At 39.4% G+C, this 23,253-nt stretch overlaps 1 protein-coding gene across 2 annotated transcripts; it reads right to left on the reverse strand.

Annotated features, from left to right (window-relative positions):
• Positions 1-2,034: 2,034 nt before the first annotated feature.
• Positions 2,035-17,004, reverse strand: MS4A1 (membrane spanning 4-domains A1). 2 transcript variants are annotated; one of them, XM_023215499.2, is made up of 7 exons: positions 16,848-17,004; positions 9,584-9,758; positions 8,998-9,117; positions 7,802-7,858; positions 5,997-6,233; positions 5,101-5,202; positions 2,035-3,869 (listed from the first exon to the last, which is right to left on the reverse strand). In XM_023215499.2, the coding sequence occupies exons 2-7, from the start codon at positions 9,740-9,742 to the stop codon at positions 3,651-3,653; spliced, it is 894 nt and encodes a 297-aa protein (XP_023071267.1). In that variant the 5' UTR covers positions 9,743-9,758; positions 16,848-17,004; the 3' UTR covers positions 2,035-3,650. The 2 variants fall into 2 exon arrangements, with proteins under 2 accessions (XP_023071267.1, XP_023071269.1); XM_023215501.2 differs by having other exon boundaries at positions 9,584-9,932; positions 16,848-16,996.
• Positions 17,005-23,253: the final 6,249 nt, after the last annotated feature.

A 23,253-nucleotide genomic window follows, 5' to 3' on the forward strand; every position in this document is an offset into this window, starting at 1 on the left:
TTTTCCTTATTTTTAAAAATTTTTTAAGAACAAAGTTATCTATTTTTTCATTGGTTGCTTGTGCCTCTGGTGTCATGTTTAAGAACTCATTGCCTTTTCAAGGTAACAAAATGTATACCTATGTTTTCTCCTAAGAGGTTTATAGTGTTACCTCCTACATTTAGGCCTCCATTTTAATTTTTGTGTATGGTGTGAGGTAGGTGTCCAATTTTATTATTTTGCATGTGGCTATCCAGTTGTCCCACCACAGTTTGTTGAAACGATTGTTCTTTTCCCATTGAGTTTTCTTGGACCTTTATTGGTTGTCTTTTAATACGTATGCTTATATCATTCTCAATTAGGCACTAAGATTTTTGAGATCAGGGAGCTTCTCCTATCTTTATCTGTACCCCTCCATACAACAAAATGCTTTACCCATAACAGGTACCTGATTAACTAATTTCTCTTTCTCCAGCCCTAAGAGGAGACAACTTATTTATTCTTGCCTCAGCATTTTGCACTGCTGAGTAGGCTGGGGTCAATAGAGGATAACTGTAACTTTGCTTTGATTTTGCCACCACATGATTCTGTCGTGTTCATTTGTTACTTGGTACTTTTTAGCTCAGAACACACAACCAAGTATTCCATAAAAGGAAACTCACTGAAGTATTGAAGACTTAACCTATGAAAATTTCAGATTTGAACCCCTCCATCAGTGTTTTATGTTATACACCAAGAATTTAAAACAAATCAAATTTCTTAAATGAACTCATACTAAATGAATCTGAAGTAACTATTTCTGTGTATTGAATCTTTGACTATTCTCTTGTCGAAGTGAAATTAAAAATAAATTTTCTGGGTTTTAACAGGTGCTAGTACTTCCTACTGGTTGGCATTGACAAGACTTTAAATGTAAAGCTACATTTTGAATAATAAGCAGAAACATGTATCTTGCTCATCGTTTCTGTGCTCCAAAAGTCATTTGTAACAAGAAAGAAAATACCCTACATATCCAATAATAGAGGAATGGTAAATTTATATTGATTCGTGAAATCCTAAATTGAAATTAAGTGATGCTTATGAAATTATATATCAATAAGGAAAAATCTATGATATGCTGTTACATGTAAAAAGCAAATAATATGCTGTGATTGTAACTGGGTAAACTTATCTATTACTATGAAGTAGGATAATCAACCATCCTGTTTGCCTGGGACTATCTTGGTTTTAACATTGAAAATCTTGTATCCCAGAAAAATCCCTCAGATTCAGACAAACTGGGATGGTTTATCACCTTATTATAAACAAAGATTATAAGACAATCAGAAGAAAATGAAAAGAAGTTATGTGAGCCTCCTAGTCAATGAGTGCAATTGGGTTTTCAAAGCTTATTTCCTTTGTGGATATAACATTATTTTTACGAAAATACAAATTGAGAAGAAAAACTAAGGCTGGAGAATATATCTTCCACTTCTTGGCAAAGCATGTTTACTATTGGTCAATGTTATTATTTGACTCTATATTGCCAAAGGGATCATCGGAGAGAAGGTCATAGGAATTTTCATTCTTCTTTAATAGTAGACAGTAAAGATGTCCCCTATTTTAAGAACTTATGTGAGGTCAGCCAAAACTAATTATTTGAGGTCATACAAATGACTCAAAATTCTTAGAGAAACCATGGGTTTGGAGAGGAATCCTCATATATATTTCAGAAATGGGGAAAAAAATAAGATAGAAATAACATCTTGTATTTTTTTTAAAGATTTCTGACTTTCATTTTTTTTCCTCAGGCCTGCCCCTTTCATGCCCTTTCCTACTTCTCTCATATATTTCAGTCATCTGGAGTTCTGGGAGTAAGGAATCCATTATCAATGACCTATCCCATGAATATTTTCTTTGGGAACCTGTGTAAGACTATATAGACATGAATATTTGATGACCTGACACCTCACAGTTCAAACCTAGATTGGGGTTTTGTAAATATGAACTCAAGGCTGTAAGAGCCTCCCATGGTCTAATGTTTCAAGAGTAAAGAAGAATAGACAAACACTCATGTTGGAATCATCTGTTGCAGAAAAGAGCACAAAGATAGTTTTATTAATTTAGAACGAATTTTGAGAACTTTACGTCGACAGAAATGTTCTATCTCCTTTTTTCTCTAATTTTGGGGAATGTCTTCCACTAGTGGTCTCTAAAAATGTAGAAATATCACAGGGAGTGCAAATTACATTGTCTCTTTACCTGCCACAATCGGGCAGCACTCATATGTAGCAAATGCCCAAATAATAGACTACAGATTATAGTGACCTCACCCTAGGTTAACATTATTTCAAAGTAAGGTACTAGTATATCTGAATTGAAAACTAAGGCAGCTATTGACTCAGATTTGGCATTTTAATTACATTGTTTCTGAGTAGGATATTCTGAGAATGTCTATAGCACTTAGTGTCTGCTTTATATAAACTACCAGTTAATTATATATTTATGATGCAAGTCGTTTTCCAAATGTGGTAGAAGTCTGAGTCTTTTTATCCCCATGGCTAAAATCTGACTCTGACTCTCTGTGTCTCTCAGTGCTTGTTTAGTGCTGATCAGAGGGTAAGTTCTTGATAGAAGCTGTTGACTTGGCTCTCATAGTTTATGAAGACATTGGAGAGACAATTTGGTTATTTCAGACGTCACAGGATTTGAGTAAGAAGACCTGGTTATGAAACAAGGCTCTCGTAATTACAAGTTATGACTGTTGATAAGTTACCTTTTCTCGTTTACAAGTTATTTGACCTCTTTGAATTACTTGTAAAATAGAGATAGGGATGTTTTCTTGATCATGGAACATCAAATGAAATTATTTGATGAAATACTTTCTCCTCTGGAAATTATAAACACAACGAAATGTTGATTATTATTTGAAATTTGGGCACCTCATTGTGGCATTTTCTATGGTCATTTTTTTCTTTTCTTGCATAAAGGCTAAAAGTAGGTAGACATGCAGACAATAGCCTAGAGTGGGAGTCAGGAGGAGTTAAGGCAGAGACATGTCCATGTATAAGCTATGCTGTTTTTACAAAAACAGATGAGTCTTGGCCATTTAGAGCTTCCCTCATGGGGTGTGGTAACTCTAAGAATGTGCCACAATGTCAGCCCTGTAGAAAGATAAATGGAATAGGTTCTGTATTGTCCCTAGTTGTTATTTTTTTAATCGTCCTTAAAACAGTGATGCAAAAGGGACTCCACCAAAAGCATACATGTGGAAAAAAAAAAAAGATAGTTTAGGAATGTCGTGAAGTAGTCATATATCTTTACCATCAGGTGCAGTCTCCCTGGTTGCTGATGGAGAAAATGAAAAAAAAAAAAAAAAAAAAAAAAAACCGTACTAAAAAGCCTATCCAAGGAACAGGTTAGTAGGAAATCACATTCTGAAGCACTCATTCTGCCTTTCTTCAGTGTAAGAAAGTTGCTCAGAAGAAGAATCATGACAATACAAGCTGCTACAATGGCTACATTCTCTACATTCAGTGTAAGAGAGAAGGGGCTATGGTCACTCCATGCAAACGCCAGACAGAGATGTGGTGGGTATGTGCAGAGTACCTCAAGAAATGAAAGTCAGCATGTCTCTTGGAAGCTATGAACACTAATGTTTAAAAAAGGAAACAGAAAATAGAAGAAATCATTTAAGGAGAGCTGTCATTTTCTATTGGTGAGGATTCCTGATCTTGGGGAGGTTCTGGAAAGTTTGTCTCTGTTTCTTCTTCTTCTTCTTCTTGGATTGGAATAATTTCAATGTCTTCTTCATTCTTTGGTTGGGAAGATATTTCATTTAGCCCAACCACTTCTTCTTTTATTTCAATGGCCTGTTCTTTTTTTTCTTCAGCTGACAGGAGAACTACGCTCTAAAACACAAAATTAAACAAACTATTCTTTACTTTTACCATTGACACCTTTGTCAACAATCTCTACGAACATTTATCAAATAGCTCCTGTTTTTTATGCGACTTATTATTATACACTTTTAAATACCAGGATTTATTTTGCAGGTGCTTAAATCCTTATCAAATCACTTATTAAAACTCAAGTCTGAGTAAATCTTCAAGGGCAGCAGACATTTACCACAGTGCCTGGAAGGACCACGTGGTATTGGGAAAAGAACGTTGCAGTAATAGAGGAGTTTAGATTGTTGTTCTGATTTGCCTTTAGTGAATATAACTCAGGGAGAAGAATTTTCACTCTTTGATACTATTTTTCTTTAAATGCAAAATGAAGTAATTAGTGATGACTTCTAAATTCTATTCTTAATCTAACAGTCTGGTTCTGAAGCAGTTAGTAATATATCTGTTATTGGTCTCTTTTTATTTCCAATTGTGGAGCCCTTTAACCTATTGTCTTGAAAGAGGAATTAGGTGAAAAGGAGGGAGGAGGGGAATACTGAAAAATGAAACCAAAGAACTAGTGACTTTAGTCAGCCTTCAACCTTCAACCATCTTGCTTTTACACACTGAATATGGAATCACAAAATCAGGATGGAAGGCTGAAGTCAAGCAGCAGGGAAGGTTAAGAAGATGATGCACAGAGGCGGGGCATGGTGGCTCATGCCTGCAATTCCAGCACTTTGGGAGGCTGAGGCAGGAGGATCACCTGAGGTCGGGAGTTCAAGACCAGCCTGGCCAACATGGTGAAACCCCTGTCTCTACAAAAATACAAAAATTGGCCTGGTGTGTTGGTGGGTTCCTGTAATCCCAGCTACTTGAGAGGGTGAGGCAGGAGAATCGCCTGAACCCAGGAGGCGGAGGTTGTAGCGAGCCAAGATCGTACCATTGCACTCCAACCTGGGCGACAAAGTGAGACTCTGTCTCAAAAAACAAAACAAAACAAAACAAACAAACAAAACACACAGAATGTAAAACTGTGGGCTCTAACTACAGACTGATTTCAAATTTCAAGACATCTTTCCTTACTATTGATGTTATTTGCTTTCTAGAAATATGCCATGACCTTTTTTTTTTTTTTTTTTTTCAAATCAAGCTCCTAGTTTCAATGACTCATCAGATTACATTCTCCATAAATGATCCTTTGTGGATATGGATTTTCTAGAGGAAGGTTGTGGCCAGAGGGCCTGCTACTTACAGATTTGGGTCTGGAGCATGTTCTTTTCCATTCATTCTCAACGATGCCAGCTATTACAAGTTCCTGGAAGAAGGCAAAGATCAGCATCACTGACAAAATGCCCTGAAAAACAACAGAAGAATGAAGGTGAAAATGTAATAATGGCACAAAGAACATTGTTCATGTTCAATAAGTTATTGTTGACTATAATTGAATGATCAAGAGGTCAATTCTTTAGACAAGTAATGACTAGCTGTGAGAAATGCTAGTACAGGAGACAGCTCTAACTCTAACCCTAACTCTGAACACATCTTTCAGCACACAACAGATGGTTAATGTGTATTGCTGATAGAAAGTAAGGTATGAATAATCAGTTGAAGAATCAATTCTATATAGGAAAGAATAAGTAATGAGTCTCAAATTAAATTGTGTTCAGTCTTAGTTGGTATGGCATCATGCCGAGGAGACCTCTTCATCCTTGGGATATGCATTTTTTAAAAATCTCTTTCAAACTCTACATTTAAAAGTCCTTGGGCAAAAGATACTCATAACATCTTAGGTATTTCTTCTATGCTCATCTTAGTCAATATAATGATAAATATTAATGCCACTAATGATGTTGACAATAATTAATGTTAAAGCCAATGCTTATGTAGCACTTCTAGGTACCAAACACTGTTCTAAATGTTTTGTATATATTAACTTACTTACTACTCAGAACAACCCTATTAGATAAATAGTGTTACCATCCCCATTTTACAGTTGAAGAAGTTGAGGCAGAGTGTGGTTAAAATTCTTGGCCACAGCTACATAGACAATAACTAGCAAACTCAGGTAGTCTGGATGAATCCAGAATTCATGATCTTAATAAACAAGTCATCCTTCCGCCCTGGAGAGCAATCCAGTTTCACACTTACCAGGAACAGAGATTGTATGCTGTAACAGTATTGAGTAGATGGAGAGTTTTTCTCAGAGGGATTAGCTGGTTCACAGTTGTATATGTTAATATATGGTGTGTGAACTCTAATAAAATTCAGACTCTCCATTTTTAAAAAATGGAAAATTTTAATATTAAGTATGTCCATGATTGAAAGGATCATTCCAGAAATGGCAGCAAAGAGGCTCAATGAATTCATTATCATTTTTCCTTTGACCTGAAATGGAAACTCAGATTATTAATTGGGTTTGATTTCCCTTTGGAAAACATAGTCTGGGAGGGAATTCCAAATGCCACTCCCTTGACTCACAAAGCAACTACAACTAAATATACTGAAGTTCTCTTGGTTGTTTTTAACCTCTTTGTCTCTATAAAATAAAATCATGTCTCTATCCTGTTCTTTTCTCAGTATTCCCTATCTCATTCACCATCCATCTGTTTTACAAAGCAAAAATTCTAAGAGTAACCCTTGATTCTATATCTTGTATCCTTGCACTTCCTTCACTGCCACTGCCACCATCCTAATAGGCATTCAATAAATATTTGTTGAATAAGTGAAGATAAATATTATCCAGTTTATTATATGCCTTCATAAATAGGTAGAGGGAAGAGAGAGAAGACGGTTCTTGTATCACACTTTAGTGGGATGGTATTGTGAAGTCTAGGTTGGGAAGGTTCAGCTAGAACCCTCTAGATCTGTACTATCAAATAAATGGAAATTTAAAAAGCAGAAGCAACAACAGTAACAACACCTATCCCTGCTGCCATAGGCTGCGATCAGCCCCATTTAGCCATCTTCCAAAATACAATTAGGGCTGATGTCTCTGGGTAGCATAGGTGCGAGAATATCAGTGTGAACGTTCTACCTTGCAAAGATGATAAAAGGTTGAAACAGGAAAATATAAGTAACAAGTACCATAATGATATGGGATTATTGGTTATTATTTTATGCTGCACATATTTCATTCCTGGCTCTACGACCTACACGTGGCAAGTCAGTGGGTCTGGCTGTATCTGGAGAATAATTTGATGTCCTAAAACGTTTTTCCCCCAAAGCTGAGTTTGTCAGGCCACTTGAAGAGAGGAACCATCTCAATCCCCCCATTCCTTCACTGATTATGAAAGTGACTCAGTTTAGTAAGAGACAGTGCTGGGGGTGGAATTTTTTGGGAGCAAACTTGCTGGTAAACTTTTTTCATCCGTACAGCATCAGCATCTCTGCAGGCCAGTTTCCTCTGGATGTGGATGAGTCGCTAGGAGTTTTATGGGCAAGACCACAGTGTAGAACCGTATAGCCTCTGAAGCACCATCACACACTCTACTGCCTTTCATCTCCATTGTGACGTCACATGGTAGCAAGGACTGTTACCCTTCCTTTCTAGGTGAAAACTCAGAGGTACATAGAGGTAAACTGACTTGTTCAATGTTACAGCCAAAAAATAGCTGAGCTAGAATTTGAGTCAATCATGACATTGATCAGATAATTTTCCTAAAGGGTGATCTGGGAGAAATGATAGGACTTTCAGAAAGATCTATTATTTTCACACAGCATTTAACATTCATAAGACTATAGGTATGGTTTTCATGGATCTGCTTTTAGTTCTGTTCCCAGATAGACCTCACTTCTAAGTTTTTCATAAATAAAATCACAAGAACATTGTGGAGGGTCTTTGCTTTTTAGGGCTGAGAGGCTGTGATACCTTGGCTTTTTAAGGGCCTCAGTTTTTAACCGAAAAAATGGGTACTTGTCTGACACGTGGGAAAGAAGGACATATGGTTACTTGCCAAACACTTCCTGGAGTTTTTCTCCGTTGCTGCCAGGAGTGATCCAGAAATAATATACTGTAAAAAAGAGAGGTGGGGGAGATGGAGAGGGGTGGGCAAGGCAGGAGAAAGGGAGATCACTTTTTAACATTGATAACTGGTCAGAAAGAAGCCTACACTTTCAGCAACTTTCACACAACCATCCACCCATTTTTATCAGTTTTATTCATTTTTCGGCCGTCATAGTTCTCCTTGATTCAGGCTCAGTGACACTAAATTCATGCCTTTCACTCAATCATCTGGGGATCTGTGACTAGGAATATAATAAGACCAAAGAGACAGAACTCATATTTCCTCATCAATTAATACTCATACCATGAATTTAAAAGTTTCATTTTTAGTTTTTCTTTGTTTTTAACTTGTAGAACTGCCCTTTGGGGGTTCACAGTGACATAAATGACTCTGATGGCCTCTGAAGCGTGAATTGATGCAGAAGGAAATACTTGACCTGAACGGCACAGGCACTCCATTAAAACACTGGCTGTTACAGGAAGTGATGATGACTATTTTTCATCTTCCTTTTCTCACATTCAGGCTGTAGAATGGAGGAAACTCTTGTTCTAACCTATCTATACTTGTTTGGAAAATTTTAATCCTGGACTTACAGTGGCAACTATGAAAAGTGTCATGGGGAAATAAACATCACTGTCCTATGTGCCACACCCGGACAGGGTTACAGATTTGGAAAACATGTACATAAAACAGCCAAAAGAGTGCTGCTCTGTTGATAAGCAAAATAAGACGGATTTGTGATGGGACAAATTTCACCAGGTACCATAGTAACTAAACAGAATTGTAAGCAAGAAGGAGTAGATGGGAGGAAGTGGATGCTCCTGCTCCCTCTTGCTTTCCAAAACATCTTGCTATCTAGTCTAAAAGTCTAGGGCCGCCCTCCCCACCAGAACTGACTTTGGAGTGTTCTTGCTTTGGACAGTCCCTGTGAGATCCATGCAGGGCCCCCTTCTCTGAATTCACATGAAACAGGAACACTGACTCTCAACCATGGGATTTATACTCAATTTGGTCAACCTGTCTTCTTAATTAGTTTAACCCAATAATATTTCCCTCAACACAGAAATAATCCGGCATATCCCTGTGGAGCCTTTTAACATTTTTGTCTGCAGCATTTCCCAAATGACTGCTATTCTTATACTCACCATAATGCCTCCCCAGAGAGGGTACCACACAGTCACACAGATGGGTGCATAGATCCCTGCTGGGATCATCAGAAGACCCCCCAGGGCAATGTGGAAGAGCCCATTCATAATCTGGACAGCCTGGGGAGAGAACAGAGGCAGCAATGGATGAGCTGAAATCATCACTGCTAGCAGGCAAAGACAAGGTTGGAAGCCCTGGCTCCTGACTTGGAGCTGTGAGGAATGCCTAAAGGAAGCAGTGGAGGTGCCAAGAATTTTGTCTTTTTCTTGTTCGAATCTGTTTCCTCAACCACACAGGGCATTTCCAGGGAGCAGGTATGCCTGGGATTCTGGCAATGGACTGGGATGGGGGACCCCTGAATATACAAACCCCAAAACCAAAAGGTGACATAAGATCACCCAGAGGTTATCTAGGCGGTGACTTATCTGATGGACCCCTGATTTGGCCCGCTGTGTTGGACGCAAAGAACACATCAGGTTGGATCCCAGTTCTTCAAGTTGGATTGAATTCTGTATGTGGCCTACAGCATCAGCTTCTGTTGGCCAGAGAATCCCTACGACTTGGGATGGAAGGCAACGGACTTACCCCCAAAGCTTTAGATTCCCTCATGAAGAAGCTTTGCGTGGGACCCACCAGTGAAGACATCCTCCTGAGGAGTGGTTTTGGACCAGGTTGCATAGCAATAGGGCCTTTCATTGGCTCTGCTGGGAAAGTCCCATTTACTGAATTTCTGGGTGTTGTCATTTTGCTCTCAAAACTCCTAAAAATAAAACAAATAACAAAGTGAGGAGAGCAAGAACAAGATTTTAGGCAATCTTACCTTGTGTCATGCATCTGAATGCTTCTCTCAACATTTCCTCCATGAGTGTCATTGAGGGTGGACATGGCCTCTTCCGAGTGACCTTGGATCTGAGGCAAGGCCTACTGCTGAGTTCTGAGAAAGGAGATGGAGGGGTTGTTTAGGAAGAGCATGTGGGCCCAGGAGTCCCTGCCAGAGATCTTGGCAACTGGGTTTGGGGCATACTTTATCTTTGTAGAGAACACCTTGCATATATGACTGCATGTCCTCTTTGATTCTTATTCCTGGATGCTTTTCTTGTGCTTTAATATTGAAAAATGTTTTTTCAATGGACTTGTCCTTGTCCTTTTGCTTATCTGCCTTTGTGCATTATGATGGGCCAGAGGCAACATTGCAGAGTGCAGTGAGGACTATCTGTAGAAGCAGGAGGGGTCGATTCCAGGCCTCCTTCTGTCTCTAACTCTGCCACCTTGTGCAAGTCACATCAAGAAGGCTCTCTAGGTCGGGCATGGTGGCTCATGCCTGTAATCCCAGCACTTTGGGAGGCCAAGGCAGGCAGATCACCTGAGGTCAGGAGTTTGAGACCAACCTGGCTAACATGGCAAAACCCCGTCTCTACTACAAATACAAAAATTAGCCAGGTGTGTTGGTGTGCACCTGTAATCCCAGCTACTCGGGAGGCTAAGGCAGGAGTATTGCTTGAACCCAGGAGGCAGAGGTTGCAGTTAGCTGAGATCATGCCACTGCATTACAGCCCAGGCAACAGAGTGAGGCTCCATCTCAAAGAAAAAAAAAAAAAGGCTCTATAGGGCTTTCTAATGCAGTACGTAAGACTGTGGCCTCCTGAGTCGGATTGCCTAAGTTTCAATAGTGATTCCTCTATTTGTTCTGATATGTTGGGCAAGTTCTTTAAATTCTCTGGGCCTCAGGTTCAACTGTAAAATGGAAATAATAATAATTCTTATCCCATGGGCTGCTATAACACTTAACTGGGCTCATGGTCTGTGCATGGCTAGTGTCTTTTTGTTCGGGTGTAGCTCAAATGTCAGCTCCTAGAGGAGCCTACCTTGAACCCTCAACCTATAACACGTGCTCCTATTTGCTGTCTTTTACAAAATCCTATCTTATTTGCTTTACGGCATTGATCACTGTAGGAAATTACCTTATTTATTTATTTGCTTATTATCTCTTTCCCCACAGAATGGAAGTTCCACCAAAGTTGAGATTTTGTTCTCTCTTGTTCAGTATCTAAAATAATTCTTGGATTTAGTTACTTGTTAATAAATATTATCGAAGAAATAAATGTATGCAAAGAACCCATGTTGGAATAAATAGTTATTTTTGTTGCTATTCTTGTTCTTCTTTGTATTTTACTGAGCATTAGTTTCTATTTTATCCTTCTGTAAAGTGAGAACAGTACCCCTCTCTGAGATGTAAGACATAAATAAGTTAACATATGTAATTGTGCCTAGGACAAACGGAGAGCGTAGTAAATGCTATTTATCAGTTTTCATGATTTATTCATTGCTGAAGTGAGAAGGCAATTAATAAGGCCCTTCCCAGCTCAGATATTTTAAGGTTCTGTTCAATCTTCATCTTGGGTTTCCTTAGTATTCAGTTATTTATGTTAAGCGCTTATGTGGACTCGATTGGGTCTTTCCTGGAATCTGAAAATCCCTCTTTTGAGGACACATCGTTGCTCTTGTCTTTACTGATTGTAGGTCATGTAAGATGTGTTGAAAATCAAGACTGTCTATTCAGGTCACATATCTTACTGAAGCCAGTGCCACATCCCAGCCATTAGACCACAGGCTGAAGTATATCTTACTGAAGTCAATCAGAGCTGAGTAGCTGCAGGTGTGATGTAAAACAGGCAGCTGACTACTGTCACTCACATTTATACCTACTTTAGAGCTAGAAGCAGATTTGACTCATGGTATCTCATCTGAGTCTTATAGACTCAGTCTTATAGAATAGGCAAGGAGTGAATCATCACCTGCGTTTTATAGAAGAGGAAACAAGGGCACGGAGAAGTTAGGTTACTTGTTCCAAGTTACAAAATTAGTAAATATTTATTTGTTTGTTTGTTTGTTTGTTTGTTTTCATGACAGGGCCTCTCTCTGTCGCCCAGGCTGCCGTGCAGTGGCATGATCACAGCTCACTGCAGCCTCTATCTCCTGGGCTCAGGGGATCCTTCTGCCTCAGCCTCTGGGGTAGCTGGGACCACAGGTAACCACCACCATACTCAGCTAATTTTTATATTTCTTTTAGAGATGGGGTCTTTCCATGTTGCCCAGGCTGGTCTTGAACTCCTGGACTCAAGCAATCTGCCCGCCTCCACCTCCCAAAGTGCTAGGATTACAATCGTGAGCCACCATGCCCAGCCAGCAAAGATTTAGAATGAAGACTTGGATCTCTCAAACGAGGCGTCCAGGGTACCAGGCTGCTTTGTCTTCTGTGAGAAATAGGAATTCAGCCTTTCCCTTATGAACCCCTCTTTTCTCCTTCCAGTATATGCACTATTTGAATGACTATAAATCAATTGAAAATTATTATCTGTCTGGCGCATGGGCTAGAGGGAAGAGAAGAAACTTTGGTTGTTTCTCACTTAATTTTGCCCCTGTCCTAGATAGCCAGATGCCACATCATCCTGGGGATCTGCTTTGACCTCTAACAAAAAGGAATATTTCAATATAGCCCACTAAAGAGTTTGCATACTGGTCACTAGGTGGGATTTCTAGAGCTCATCCAAACCTCAGAAACCATTCTGTTCATTTCACAAGTGAGGAAACTGCAGTCTGGGTATAGAATGTGCCTCGGTGAAGACCTCACAGTTAGCATCAGAGCCAAGCTAGAAGGCAGTCACCATGGCTCTGACGTTAATGCTTTTTCTGCTGTACCATAGGCTAGTCCAGATAATTATAGTTGTTTACTGAGCACCTACTGCATACTAGGGATATTGTATATGGTATTGCCAACTCACTCAACACCTTCATAAGTAGGCATTTTGACTACTTTCTGCAGATGAGGAAATGGAGGTTCAGACCTCTGAAGATCGTATGGCAAGTGTAGAACGAGCTGGGAGTCACTACACTCCGCCCTAGAGGGGTAACTTTAGTGAAGATTACTTAAAGTGCAAAGGTCATCAATTGTTTGAACTGAAGGAAATGATTGGACTACCGTTGTTTTAATTTCATTTTATTAATCAACTGCTTGATTAAAGCTGTGTCTGTATTGTTGGTGAGATAAACCTTTTTTGTAAGCCAATTCTATTTGGGCTGTGCCTGTTGTGACTAATGGCAATAATGACCATGAGGGCTGTTGTGTGTTTGTGTGTGTGTGTGTGAGATATTTTATTTCTCTGTTAAAATGGTATCTTACGATGGCAACTATATTTCTACAAGCCTTAAACAAATATTTGTATAAAATAGTAGTTTATAAACAAACACATGAGTTCTTTCTCTGTTTTTTGTCTTTTATGGAAACTATCTCTCTGTCATATATATATGAGATATATATATATGTGAGATGAGATATATATCTCATATATGTGAGATGAGATATATATCTGTCATATATGTGAGATATATATATATATATATCTCACATATATGAGAGGTAAATATATTAATTGATTTATGGCATTGTGGGCTGACTCTGTAATGAAAAACTTTCGTTCCATGAGAATTCATAAATACATAAAACTAGCCCACATACTCCTATGGAGATTGTAGATTCTCACAGTTTTGCCTTATCATTAAAATATATTGTTCACAATGACTTAGTGCCCAATGCACAGCTATGCTCAAAGACTAGTTGGTAGATTAGTAGGGGTTATGGACCACATTGGCCAAAATAGGATAACAATAAAATTTTACATTTGCTGATGTCCAAATCAGCATGAATGTTAAAATCAAGACTCAGGTGATCAGTCAGTATCCCATTTAATTACTCACACTAACTCCTGCAAATATTTTTTTATTTTTATTTTATTTTATTTATTTATTTTTGAGATGAAGTCTTGCTCTGTCGCCCAGGCTGGAGTGCAGTGGTGCAATCTGGCCTCACTGCAACCTCCGCCTCCTAGGTTCACGCCATTCTCCTGCCTCAGCCTCCCGAGTGGCTGGGACTACAGGTGTCCACCACCACACCCGGCTAATGTTTTGTATTTTTAATAGAGATGGAGTTTCACCGTGTTAGCCAGGATGGTCTTGATCTCCTGACCTCGTGATCCGCCCACTTCGGCTTCCCAAAGTGCTGAGATTACAAGCGTGAGCCACTGCGCCAGGCCTGTGTTTTTATTTTTAAAGGCACCCCTGTTTTCATGTCCATCCACTGAAGAAGATCTCACAGCCTTTATGAGTTTTGGTTTGAATAGACTTTTAAGTCCACTCATACCATCACATACTGAGAAATTTAAAACTGCCTCACTTTTTTTTTTTTTTTTTTGAGACGGAGTCTAGCTCTGTCGCCCAGACTGGAGTACAGTGAGACGATCTTGGCTCACTGCAAGCTCCGCCTCCCAGGTTCACGTCGTTCTCCTGCCTCAGCTTCCCAAGTAGCTAGGACTACAGGCGGCCACCACCACGCCCGGCTAATTTTTTGTATTTTTAGTAGAGACAGGGTTTCACCATGTTAGTCAGGATGATCTCGATCTCCTGACCTCGGGATCCACCCGCCTCGGCCTCCCAAAGTGCTGGGATTATAGGCGTGAGCCACCACACCCGGCCTAAAACTACCTCACTTTTGTTACCTCACCTTCATTCTTTTCCACTCAAAATTGCTTTGCATTTTTATTCCTTCTGGTCTCCTGTGCACTTATCTCCGAGGAAGAATGCTCTTGCTTTTCAGCCCATCTCAGTCCAACCAAGCTGTTAGCCCTTCCAAGAAATTATTTCTGCTTTGCACCGTCACTCTCCCAATTTCTGGCAATATGTAGCAGACAGAGTTAATCCCAGCTCTCTTGCTTGCTCCTCTTGTGGTCTCCGTAAGTTTAGGGTAATAGTTGCCTTCCCCATTTCAAAGTATCATTTTGAGAAAATGAAATAATTTGCATTTGCTAAGGTGCTAAATACTCCTTTAATGACTAAAATGTACTGCGGTGCCCCTGAATCCCAAAGCCTTCTTCTTTTAATCTAGCAATGTTCTTGGCCACTGCCCAGGCTCCCTTTTTCTTCACCGCAGCTTCTTCAAAGCTTTGCTACCCACTCTCTCCCCTACCTCCTCTCCACCCACTCACGTCTCAATGCTTCACAACTAGTTTCCGCCGGTCACTGAAACTGAAACTTATCTTTGAGGACTGTGCTGTAAATCTGAGGTTTTCTCCTGCCACCAAGGTTTAGATAGTTGGGACCACATTGCACTTTAGCTCCATCATCTCTCAGTCCATCTTCATCTTGGCTATTGGTCAGTCAGTGGCCAAGTCATACCATTTCTACCTATGCAACACATTTTGCATGTGGGTCTGTTTTCTATATCCAGAGTAACCTGTGAGTTTCTCATTTCCATTCATGCTTTTCTGCCTTCAGTCTTTCTGTTTTCCAATCCATTGTCCACAAGGCCACTACATCAAGCTCCTAGTCACTGCTTTGAGTGATGCTCTTCCTGAGCCTGAACTCCTTTGCTGGCCTGTCATTACCTGCTGGTGAAACCCTTCATCTGACCCCTCCAGGCCTTTGGAATTCAGCCGTGTATGACTTCCCAAGCTCATAGCCCACTATCGCCACCAGAGCCACTGGTCTACACATGTCCTCTGCCTTCTTTCCTGAACCTTCTCAACTTTGAAGTGTTCCTTCTCCCTCCCTCTTTGCTTTCAATCAAACACTGCATTAGATATGCGCATCACCTGAGGGTGTTCCTGCTCTCCTTGCCTATTTGCAAGGAATGCTTCAGAGCTCCTAGCTCTTTGCTTTCCTTACTAGACACCAGCTACTTTCTTCGGAGAATCCTGTGTCCTACTAGACTTGCAGAGGGAACCTGTTTTCTATGTCCTATGAGCTCAGTTATGTTAAGCAGAACATCAAACTCAGCTACTTCCTCAGGGAAGCTTTACAAATGCTCACAATGGCCAGGCGCAGTGGCTCACACCTGTAATCCCAGCACTTTGGGCAGCTGAGGCAGGCGGATCCCCTGAGGTCGGGAGCTAGAGACCAGACTGACCAACATGGAGAAACCTTGTCTCCACTAAAACACGAACAAACAAACAAAACACACACACACAAATGCTCACAATGCTGGATTAAACATTTCTTTTCACCAGATTCTCAGGGAGACTAAGCCATTTTATGGGAAACAGGGAGTCACTTATATACTGGATTCAGAAAACAGTAATGGCATGATTCAAATTAATCCTTGTTTTCCTTCATTAGAGCTACCTCCCATCTGCAGTGGCCCCTCTCACTCTTGGTTTTCCATGTGATAGATTTGAGGCAGGATTTCGTGCTCAACTTGATGTCCACAAATCCCCTCCAGAAAATGTTAGCCTGTAAAGCCACCTGTACTTCTAGGTATATTTACATTTAATGTAGACAAAAGCATTTAAAGGAAGAGGAATGGGGTTTTTTTCCATTATGGCTATGACTGATTATTTTCTCATTTGGTATTGGGAAGTCCTAAGGGATGCAGGATTTTAGTTCTAATTTTCACAATACAGTGGGTATTACCATTGACCCCATTTTATAGATGAGGAAGTTGAGCCTTTAGAGGTTTAGCAATTTGCCCAATGTTATATGGCTTGTAAGTGGTAGAGCTCCAGTTTGAAACCGATGGTTTAGAAACCATGATTTAATCTATATGCTGCAATCTACTACTTTTGTGGAATGATTTCACAGTTGACTGCGTAGGGTAATTGTTGAAAGGGAGAGTGGTTAGAGGAGTGAGTGGGCAGCAAGCCTTGATATCATCACCCCTCCTTAAGTAATAGAACTTTTAGGAAGTTTGAGTAGGGAAACTCTAGAATTAAGACCAAGAACCTCCAGTTTTCAAAACCATTCTATACCTTATCCATCACCTCCTTTTAAGTCATGTAAAGAAAGCAAATTGATTCCTTACCTGAGTCTCCAAGGCCTCAAATCTCAAGGGCTGATTTGGATGCCAGCTGCAGAGTTCAGTGGGTGCAGCTCGTTTCTCAAGCACACTGGGAGGGTAAGTGAGGTAGTCCAGGCCTGAGGATGAAATCGCTGATAGATACCAGGTGACAGGAAATCAGTAGCTTCCGCTACCTTGGGCTTCGCTCCAATTACTTTGGTTTAAGACTTACCATAGCTGAAGGAGGTGCAGAAAAAGTTTCTGCCTTACCAGGTTTCACTTCTTGAAAAAGACCCCAGGGGACTGCCTGGCATGCTCATGTGACCTTAATTAGAAGAACTTCTGCAGCCCCCACCCTATAAGCAGGTGTGGATGGCGGGTCCCTAAGGACAAGAAAGAGTCTAGAAGTTGGCCAAAGATGGGACTGTTAGCACTGGATTTTACCTTCTTGCTTCACTTTTAGGGCTGAGTAGGTGGGGAGGAGGCATCCATGCAGAGATTCAAGAATCACTGAGGCTGTATATTTGGGAGCACTATACTTAGGGGTCCTCAAATATTGTCCTCATTTGCTCACACTTAGGTTTCTAATGAACCATGTATATATCTTGTGTCAGATTTAGCAGAAATGGGGCCTAAAAGTATACTTCAGTGCCGTAGTACATGTACCCAGCCACTCAAAGCAAGAATTAGCCTCCATATTTGGAGATGTAAATTGAAATAGCACTTTTACCTCTGAACCCACCTTTTTCTTCCATCTGTCAAGTTCGCTTGTGTCGCCTCTCTTTTTAGTCTATTCTGGAGCCGCAGGGTCATCAAGCCCAGTGCTAGATCAAGTAGGGAAATGGAAGAAGTTGGTGGTGTCAGGAGAGTCTAAATATTTGGGATGTGAATCAGAGTTTTACCCAAAGGTATTGTCCTCTCTCTCCCCCTACAGTATTCAACTTTTATGTTCATATGTGGGATTTTTAATTACATTTTTATTTCCTTGTTCATTGCTTCATTTTATTAGAGACACAGAGCTGTAGTTAGGTAATTATTTGTTCGTTTAATCTAAAAGGATGAAACATGGTAGGCAGCTCTGTTGCCTAATTCAAGGTTCATTCCTGTCTCTCTCTTTCATCTCTTCTCTCTTTCTCTTTCTGCCTCTCTTTTTAAATTTAAAATAATTTGGAACCATAAGATTAGATCCACTGGAAAGAAGTAGTTCTGGGGAGGCTGATTGTGGTGTGATATTTAAAAAGATGCCACTTAAAGAAAAAAATCATTGGAGCGGTTCATTAGGGGAACTGGCTACCATTTGAATAGAGAATTTACTTCTTCAAGAATACTCAAGTAAAAGCCGTGCAATCACCTCTCAGAAATGCTGTAGAGTGAAGGAGAGTGGGAACAGAAGATCCATCATCCATTTAACATTCTAATTGAGGGTCTATGCATATCTGCTGAAATGCTTGAGTGGTTGGTGATGGGAGGACAGTTACCTAGGGTCCGAGTTGTGGATGATTTGAGGTTTGAGTCCTGGATGGGTGGGGTGATTAGAGGCATGTGCCTTCATTTTAGTTGGCGTGGGAACAGGGTCAGGACTTGGCAAATGTATGGCAGCAAAGGGACTTGAGTTGTGGCTGCACAACCTGGTCTTTTGCCTCCTTTTCTCTGTTTGAGCCCTGTATTTCCCCAGTCAGTCTCAGGTTATTTGCTGCTTTGTGGCCAACAAGGTAACCTAGGTGCTTCTATGTATGATTCTTCCCACATAAACTTGAATTTGGATTTGTATGAATACATAAACATTTACTTGTCTTTGCTGATTTGAATGATCAACATTTTAGTGCGTGAGTGTGTTGAAATTCTCACTACAATTTGGATTTGTCAGTAGCACCTTGTTTGGGGTATCACCATCACTCTTCCCCCAAGGCGTGAGAATATTTTATTAGGTTGATAACATATTTAAAATATTTCTCTTTGAATTAAGCCTATTTTCATTATCTAGTAACCTTGCTTCCAAAAGACAATCTTAAAGTCTACATAAAAGTGTGCCAACTTTTATTCAGTTCGTATTTTCCTAACGTGGATTTCCTTTTTACTCTCTGCACATCCTAGCACTCCAATTTTTTTAATCATTGCCCTCTATATGAAAACTGTATGCTACATCATAATTATTTGTGTCCTTGCCTTAATCAGCCGTTGTCTCCTTGTCCCTTGAAAGCAGGGTCAGTTTTTGTGATTGCCATGTCCCTGGCAATGCTGAGAAAGAATGGTTCTATTTGGCTCTTTCTTTCACCCAGGTGATTGTCCCCAGGCTCTCCAATATTAAGAAGTAACATTATGCCATGTTCCCAACTGCTCTGCAAGGCCCTGGCACCCAGAATTATCTGCTGTTGGAGGGTTTTGGTGTCAGAGAATTGGTAAAGGAGACATAGGGCTCGTCAGAGGTGAGGCTAAAGATCTAATTGAAAATAGGACTTGGTTACAGGTCAGAAAATCCCATTGCTGCACTTATAAATAATTCATACTAAGGAAAATGTAAATTGAAGTACTTAAGAACTTTATAGTTTACAGGGTCTTCTTTCTATTCTAAGGGACTACTTTACATTTGGAACAGTTAGGATGGCATTATTAATTAAATAATTACTTTTATGTCAAGAATTGTCCACATAAAAACCTTACCCCACATATAATATTGATTCTGTTTTATAATTGTGGAAACTAAAGTTCAGGAAATGGAGGAAGCCATTTCCAAGTTGCAAAGCTGGTAAATGGTAAAATAAGTGATGTTTAGAGCAAGAAAATCTCAATTATAAATTTTAAAAGCTACCATTTACTAAGTGATTTTTAAGTTCCAGGCACTGATAAACTCACTTTCCATGTTTCATTGAAGGTTCACAGTAAACCCATTAGGTAGGTATTATTATTATTGAATTCTAGTCTAAAAATGTTAAGCCCACAAAGATTAATTTGTTCAAGTGACACAGCTTTAAATGGCAAAACATTTATTATTATTCGTTTTAAGATATAAAAATGTCTGATGTACTCCCGTGTGCAGATTACTGGATCACTCCCTTTGCTTTTGTGATGTGGGAATATAGCTGAAGGAAAAAATGCAATTATATGACCTCATAGTTATTGAAAAGAGTTTTTTTCTCTTTTGTACCAGTAAATATCCTGTCATTGGAGACTGATATGTAGCAGTAACATTTTTCTGCAGGTGTTGACTACAAAAATATCACTATGTAATAAAAAATTTAATGAAAACAAGATGTTTTGCTTTCTCAATTGTATTTCTCAAAAAATTAAATAATATGTATGAAAAAGTACTTGTAACAGTGGGACAGAAAACTACGTACCCACAGCCATGATTAGAGATACAAGAGTGTCGCTGATACCTTTGAAGGCTCTCCTGTTATCCTTCCCCAAGTCACCCTCTTCATCAGAGCTCATCATTATGCTGAATTTAGTGTTTATCACTCTCTTCCTTTTCATTATATTTTGTCTTTCCACATATGTTTATATTTCACATGACATATTGCTTAGTTTTTGTGTTTGCTAATCATTATTTAGGTAGAATTAATAAGATGTTCTTTTGTGACTTGCTTTTTTTGCTCAACATTAAATGTGTAAAATTCATCTTTGTTGATTTGCTTCAAGTAATTTATTTTTAGCAATATGTGGTCCTCCAGTAGGGAATGTGGTACAATTGATCTGTTCTCTGTCCATGGACATTTGAGGTATTGCAGACAATCCTGCCCTGGAGACATTTGTACATGACATATGTTGCACATGTATAAGAATTTCTCTTGTGTATATTAACTAGCAGTGGAATTGTCGGGTGATAAAGCATGTGTATCTTTACCTTTACTAGGGAATTAGTTTTTAAAGTGGTTGTCTTCGTTTACACTCATACCATCGTGGTAGGAGAGTTCCTTTCATTCCATAATTACTTAAGAAATTGAATGCTTTTCATATATTAACCTTTGTTTTCTTCTCCTGTGAAATGGCTGTGCATGATTTGGACTAAGTTCTCATCAAGTTGTATTTTTCTATTAATGTATAGGAGGATTTTATGTATTCTATATCATTAATTTTGTTGGTTATTTCTGTTGCTAAAGGGCTTTGATTTGTAGCTGCTCTTGTCACACTTGTGTAACATTCTTAATAACGACTAAGTGGGTTGTATCAGATCATACTGGTACTATTCATGTTCTGGGATCTGTTTAAGAAATTCTTTACTACCTTGATGTTGTAAAGAAGTCTTCTATCTTTATTTCTAATAATTTTAATGTTTCTTCTTTCTTTTGTTTTTTAAATTTTATTTTAGGTTCAGGAGTACATGTGCAGATGTGTTATACAGGTAAGTGGCATGTCACGGGAGTTTGATATACAGGTTACTTTGTCACCCAGGTAATAAGCATAGTACCCAATAGTAGTTTTTTGATCCTCGCCCTTCTCCCATCCTCCACCCTCAAGTAGGCCCCAGTGCCTGTTGTTCCCTTCTTTGTGTCCATATGTACTCAATGTTTAGCTCCCACTCATAAGCGAGAACACATGCAGTATTTTCTTTTCAGTTCCTGTGTTAGTTTGCTTAGGATGATGGCCTCCAGCTTCGTCTATGTTGCTGCAAAGGACATGATCTCATTCTTTTCTATGGCTATGCAGTATTCCATGATATATATGTACCACATTTTCTTTATTGAGTCTACTGTTGATGGGCATTTAGGTTGATTCCATGTTTTTGCTATTGCAAATAGTACTGCAGTGAACATACAGGTGCATATGTGTTTATGGTAGAACAATTTATATTCCTTTGGGTATGTACCAAATAATGGGGTTGCTGGGTTGAATAGTAATTCTGCTGTGAGTTCTTTAAGAAATTGCCAAACTGCTTTTTTTTACAGTGGCAGAACTAATTTACATTCCCCCTCACAGTGTATAAGCATTCTCTTTTCTCCACAACTTGCATCTACTATTTTTTGACTTCAAGACAACATTTAAACCTAGTTCTGTCTTACAAGCTCAAGACTTTGCACCCTTAAATATATCTCAAGCCTCACACATCTGTACATCATTCAGTTGCCAAGTATTTTTCATCAGAACCTAACTTCACTGGAAGTAAAAAAACTTACTTATTTTTCCTGCCATGTTGTACCCCTCACCTTCATACATGCATCTATAACCTAAGCTGCTTCCAGCAAATGGCAGAAATGAAAGCCCGTTACTTAGTTTTTTGAGTCTGCAGAGTTTTTTCTATACTATAAACAACATAGGATTATGGGATTTGAAGTTAGGGACCTTGGCTCAAATCCTCTTTCTAAATCACACTCCTTTTGTGTTTCAGAAAAACTAACCACTTTGAGCTTCAATTTTTATGACTATGACAAAAGACATACCTACCCTGAGGGCTGTCAGGACAAGTGAGATGATACAGGTAAGACCTCTAATGCTTAGGAGATATTCAGCCAGTGAGAGGCAATATTGTATAATGTAGTGGTCCTCAAAGTGTGGTTTGGAATTTCCTGGGGTCCTTGAGACTTTTGTAGGTGCTCTCTAACTTCAAAACTATTTTTATAATGACACTAAGACCTTATTTCTCTTTTCACAAGTTTATAGTGGTATACTCCATAGGCTACAGAACATGACATATCATAACAGATTGAATGCAAAAGCTGTTAAGAGAACCCAGAGGAAAATAGTCCCTTCTGAACTTTTCTTGGCATTGGAATTAAGACCTTGGATTCTGGATCCAACTGCCTGTTGATATTATGGCTCTGCCATTGCAAACTTCATGACCTTAAGCAAATTATTTACCTGCTCTGTGCTTCAGTTTCCTTTTCTGTAAAATTGGTATAATGATACAATTCACCTCCTAGGATTTTTGTGAGATTAAATGAGTAACACCTATATAATACTTAGAATGATGCCTGGAATATAGTAGTGGTTCCACCAATATTTGCCCTCATTATTTTTACTATTGTTACTATTCTAGTTGATCAGCTCTTCAACATTGAAGATCTTGCAGCATTAATGTGGAATTTGTGGGCCAAACCATTCCACCAACCAACTCATCTTTCCACACACCATTGAAGTAGGAGCCACTAGGTGGAGTCTCTTAGTGAAATCAGCAGGAGATGTCATCAAGCAGAGAAGTTAGATGACTGGGTCACCCCAGGCCTTGGGCTTTGGTTCCTATCTTTGCAACACCACATTGCTGTCCTTTAGCTGAAAGAATGCATGACTAACAGAGGTGACAACACCAAGGTGACCATTTGATTTGGGGAGAGGGACATATGGCATTGCCAAGAGGTAGAATGTGCTTTATCAGTCAAAATGTCCCCAGAACCCCCTCACTTGAGCCACTCCCCTTTGCTTCAGATAGTTTCCAGCCTTAAGATTCTATGTGTCCTTTGGCTTTTCCTTACAAGCAGAAGTCATTGCTAAATAA

This window comes from Piliocolobus tephrosceles, chromosome 13, assembly GCF_002776525.5.
Source record: "Piliocolobus tephrosceles isolate RC106 chromosome 13, ASM277652v3, whole genome shotgun sequence".
In the NCBI taxonomy this organism is placed as follows: domain Eukaryota; kingdom Metazoa; phylum Chordata; class Mammalia; order Primates; family Cercopithecidae; genus Piliocolobus; species Piliocolobus tephrosceles.

What these genes read in the sequence shown, in the direction of transcription:
- MS4A1 (XM_023215499.2), bottom strand. Translation starts at nt 9,742, where the DNA reads ATGACAACACCCAGAAATTCAGTAAATGGGACTTTCCCAGCAGAGCCA. An exon ending in AAAACTCCAGGAAGTGTTTG is followed by an intron (nt 6,234 to 7,801) that starts GCAAGTAACCAT and finishes TTTCCATTTCAG; the next exon opens with GTCAAAGGAAAAATGATAAT. An exon ending in CATGCTCCAGACCCAAATCT is followed by an intron (nt 3,870 to 5,100) that starts GTAAGTAGCAGG and finishes TTTGTGTTTTAG; the next exon opens with AGCGTAGTTCTCCTGTCAGC.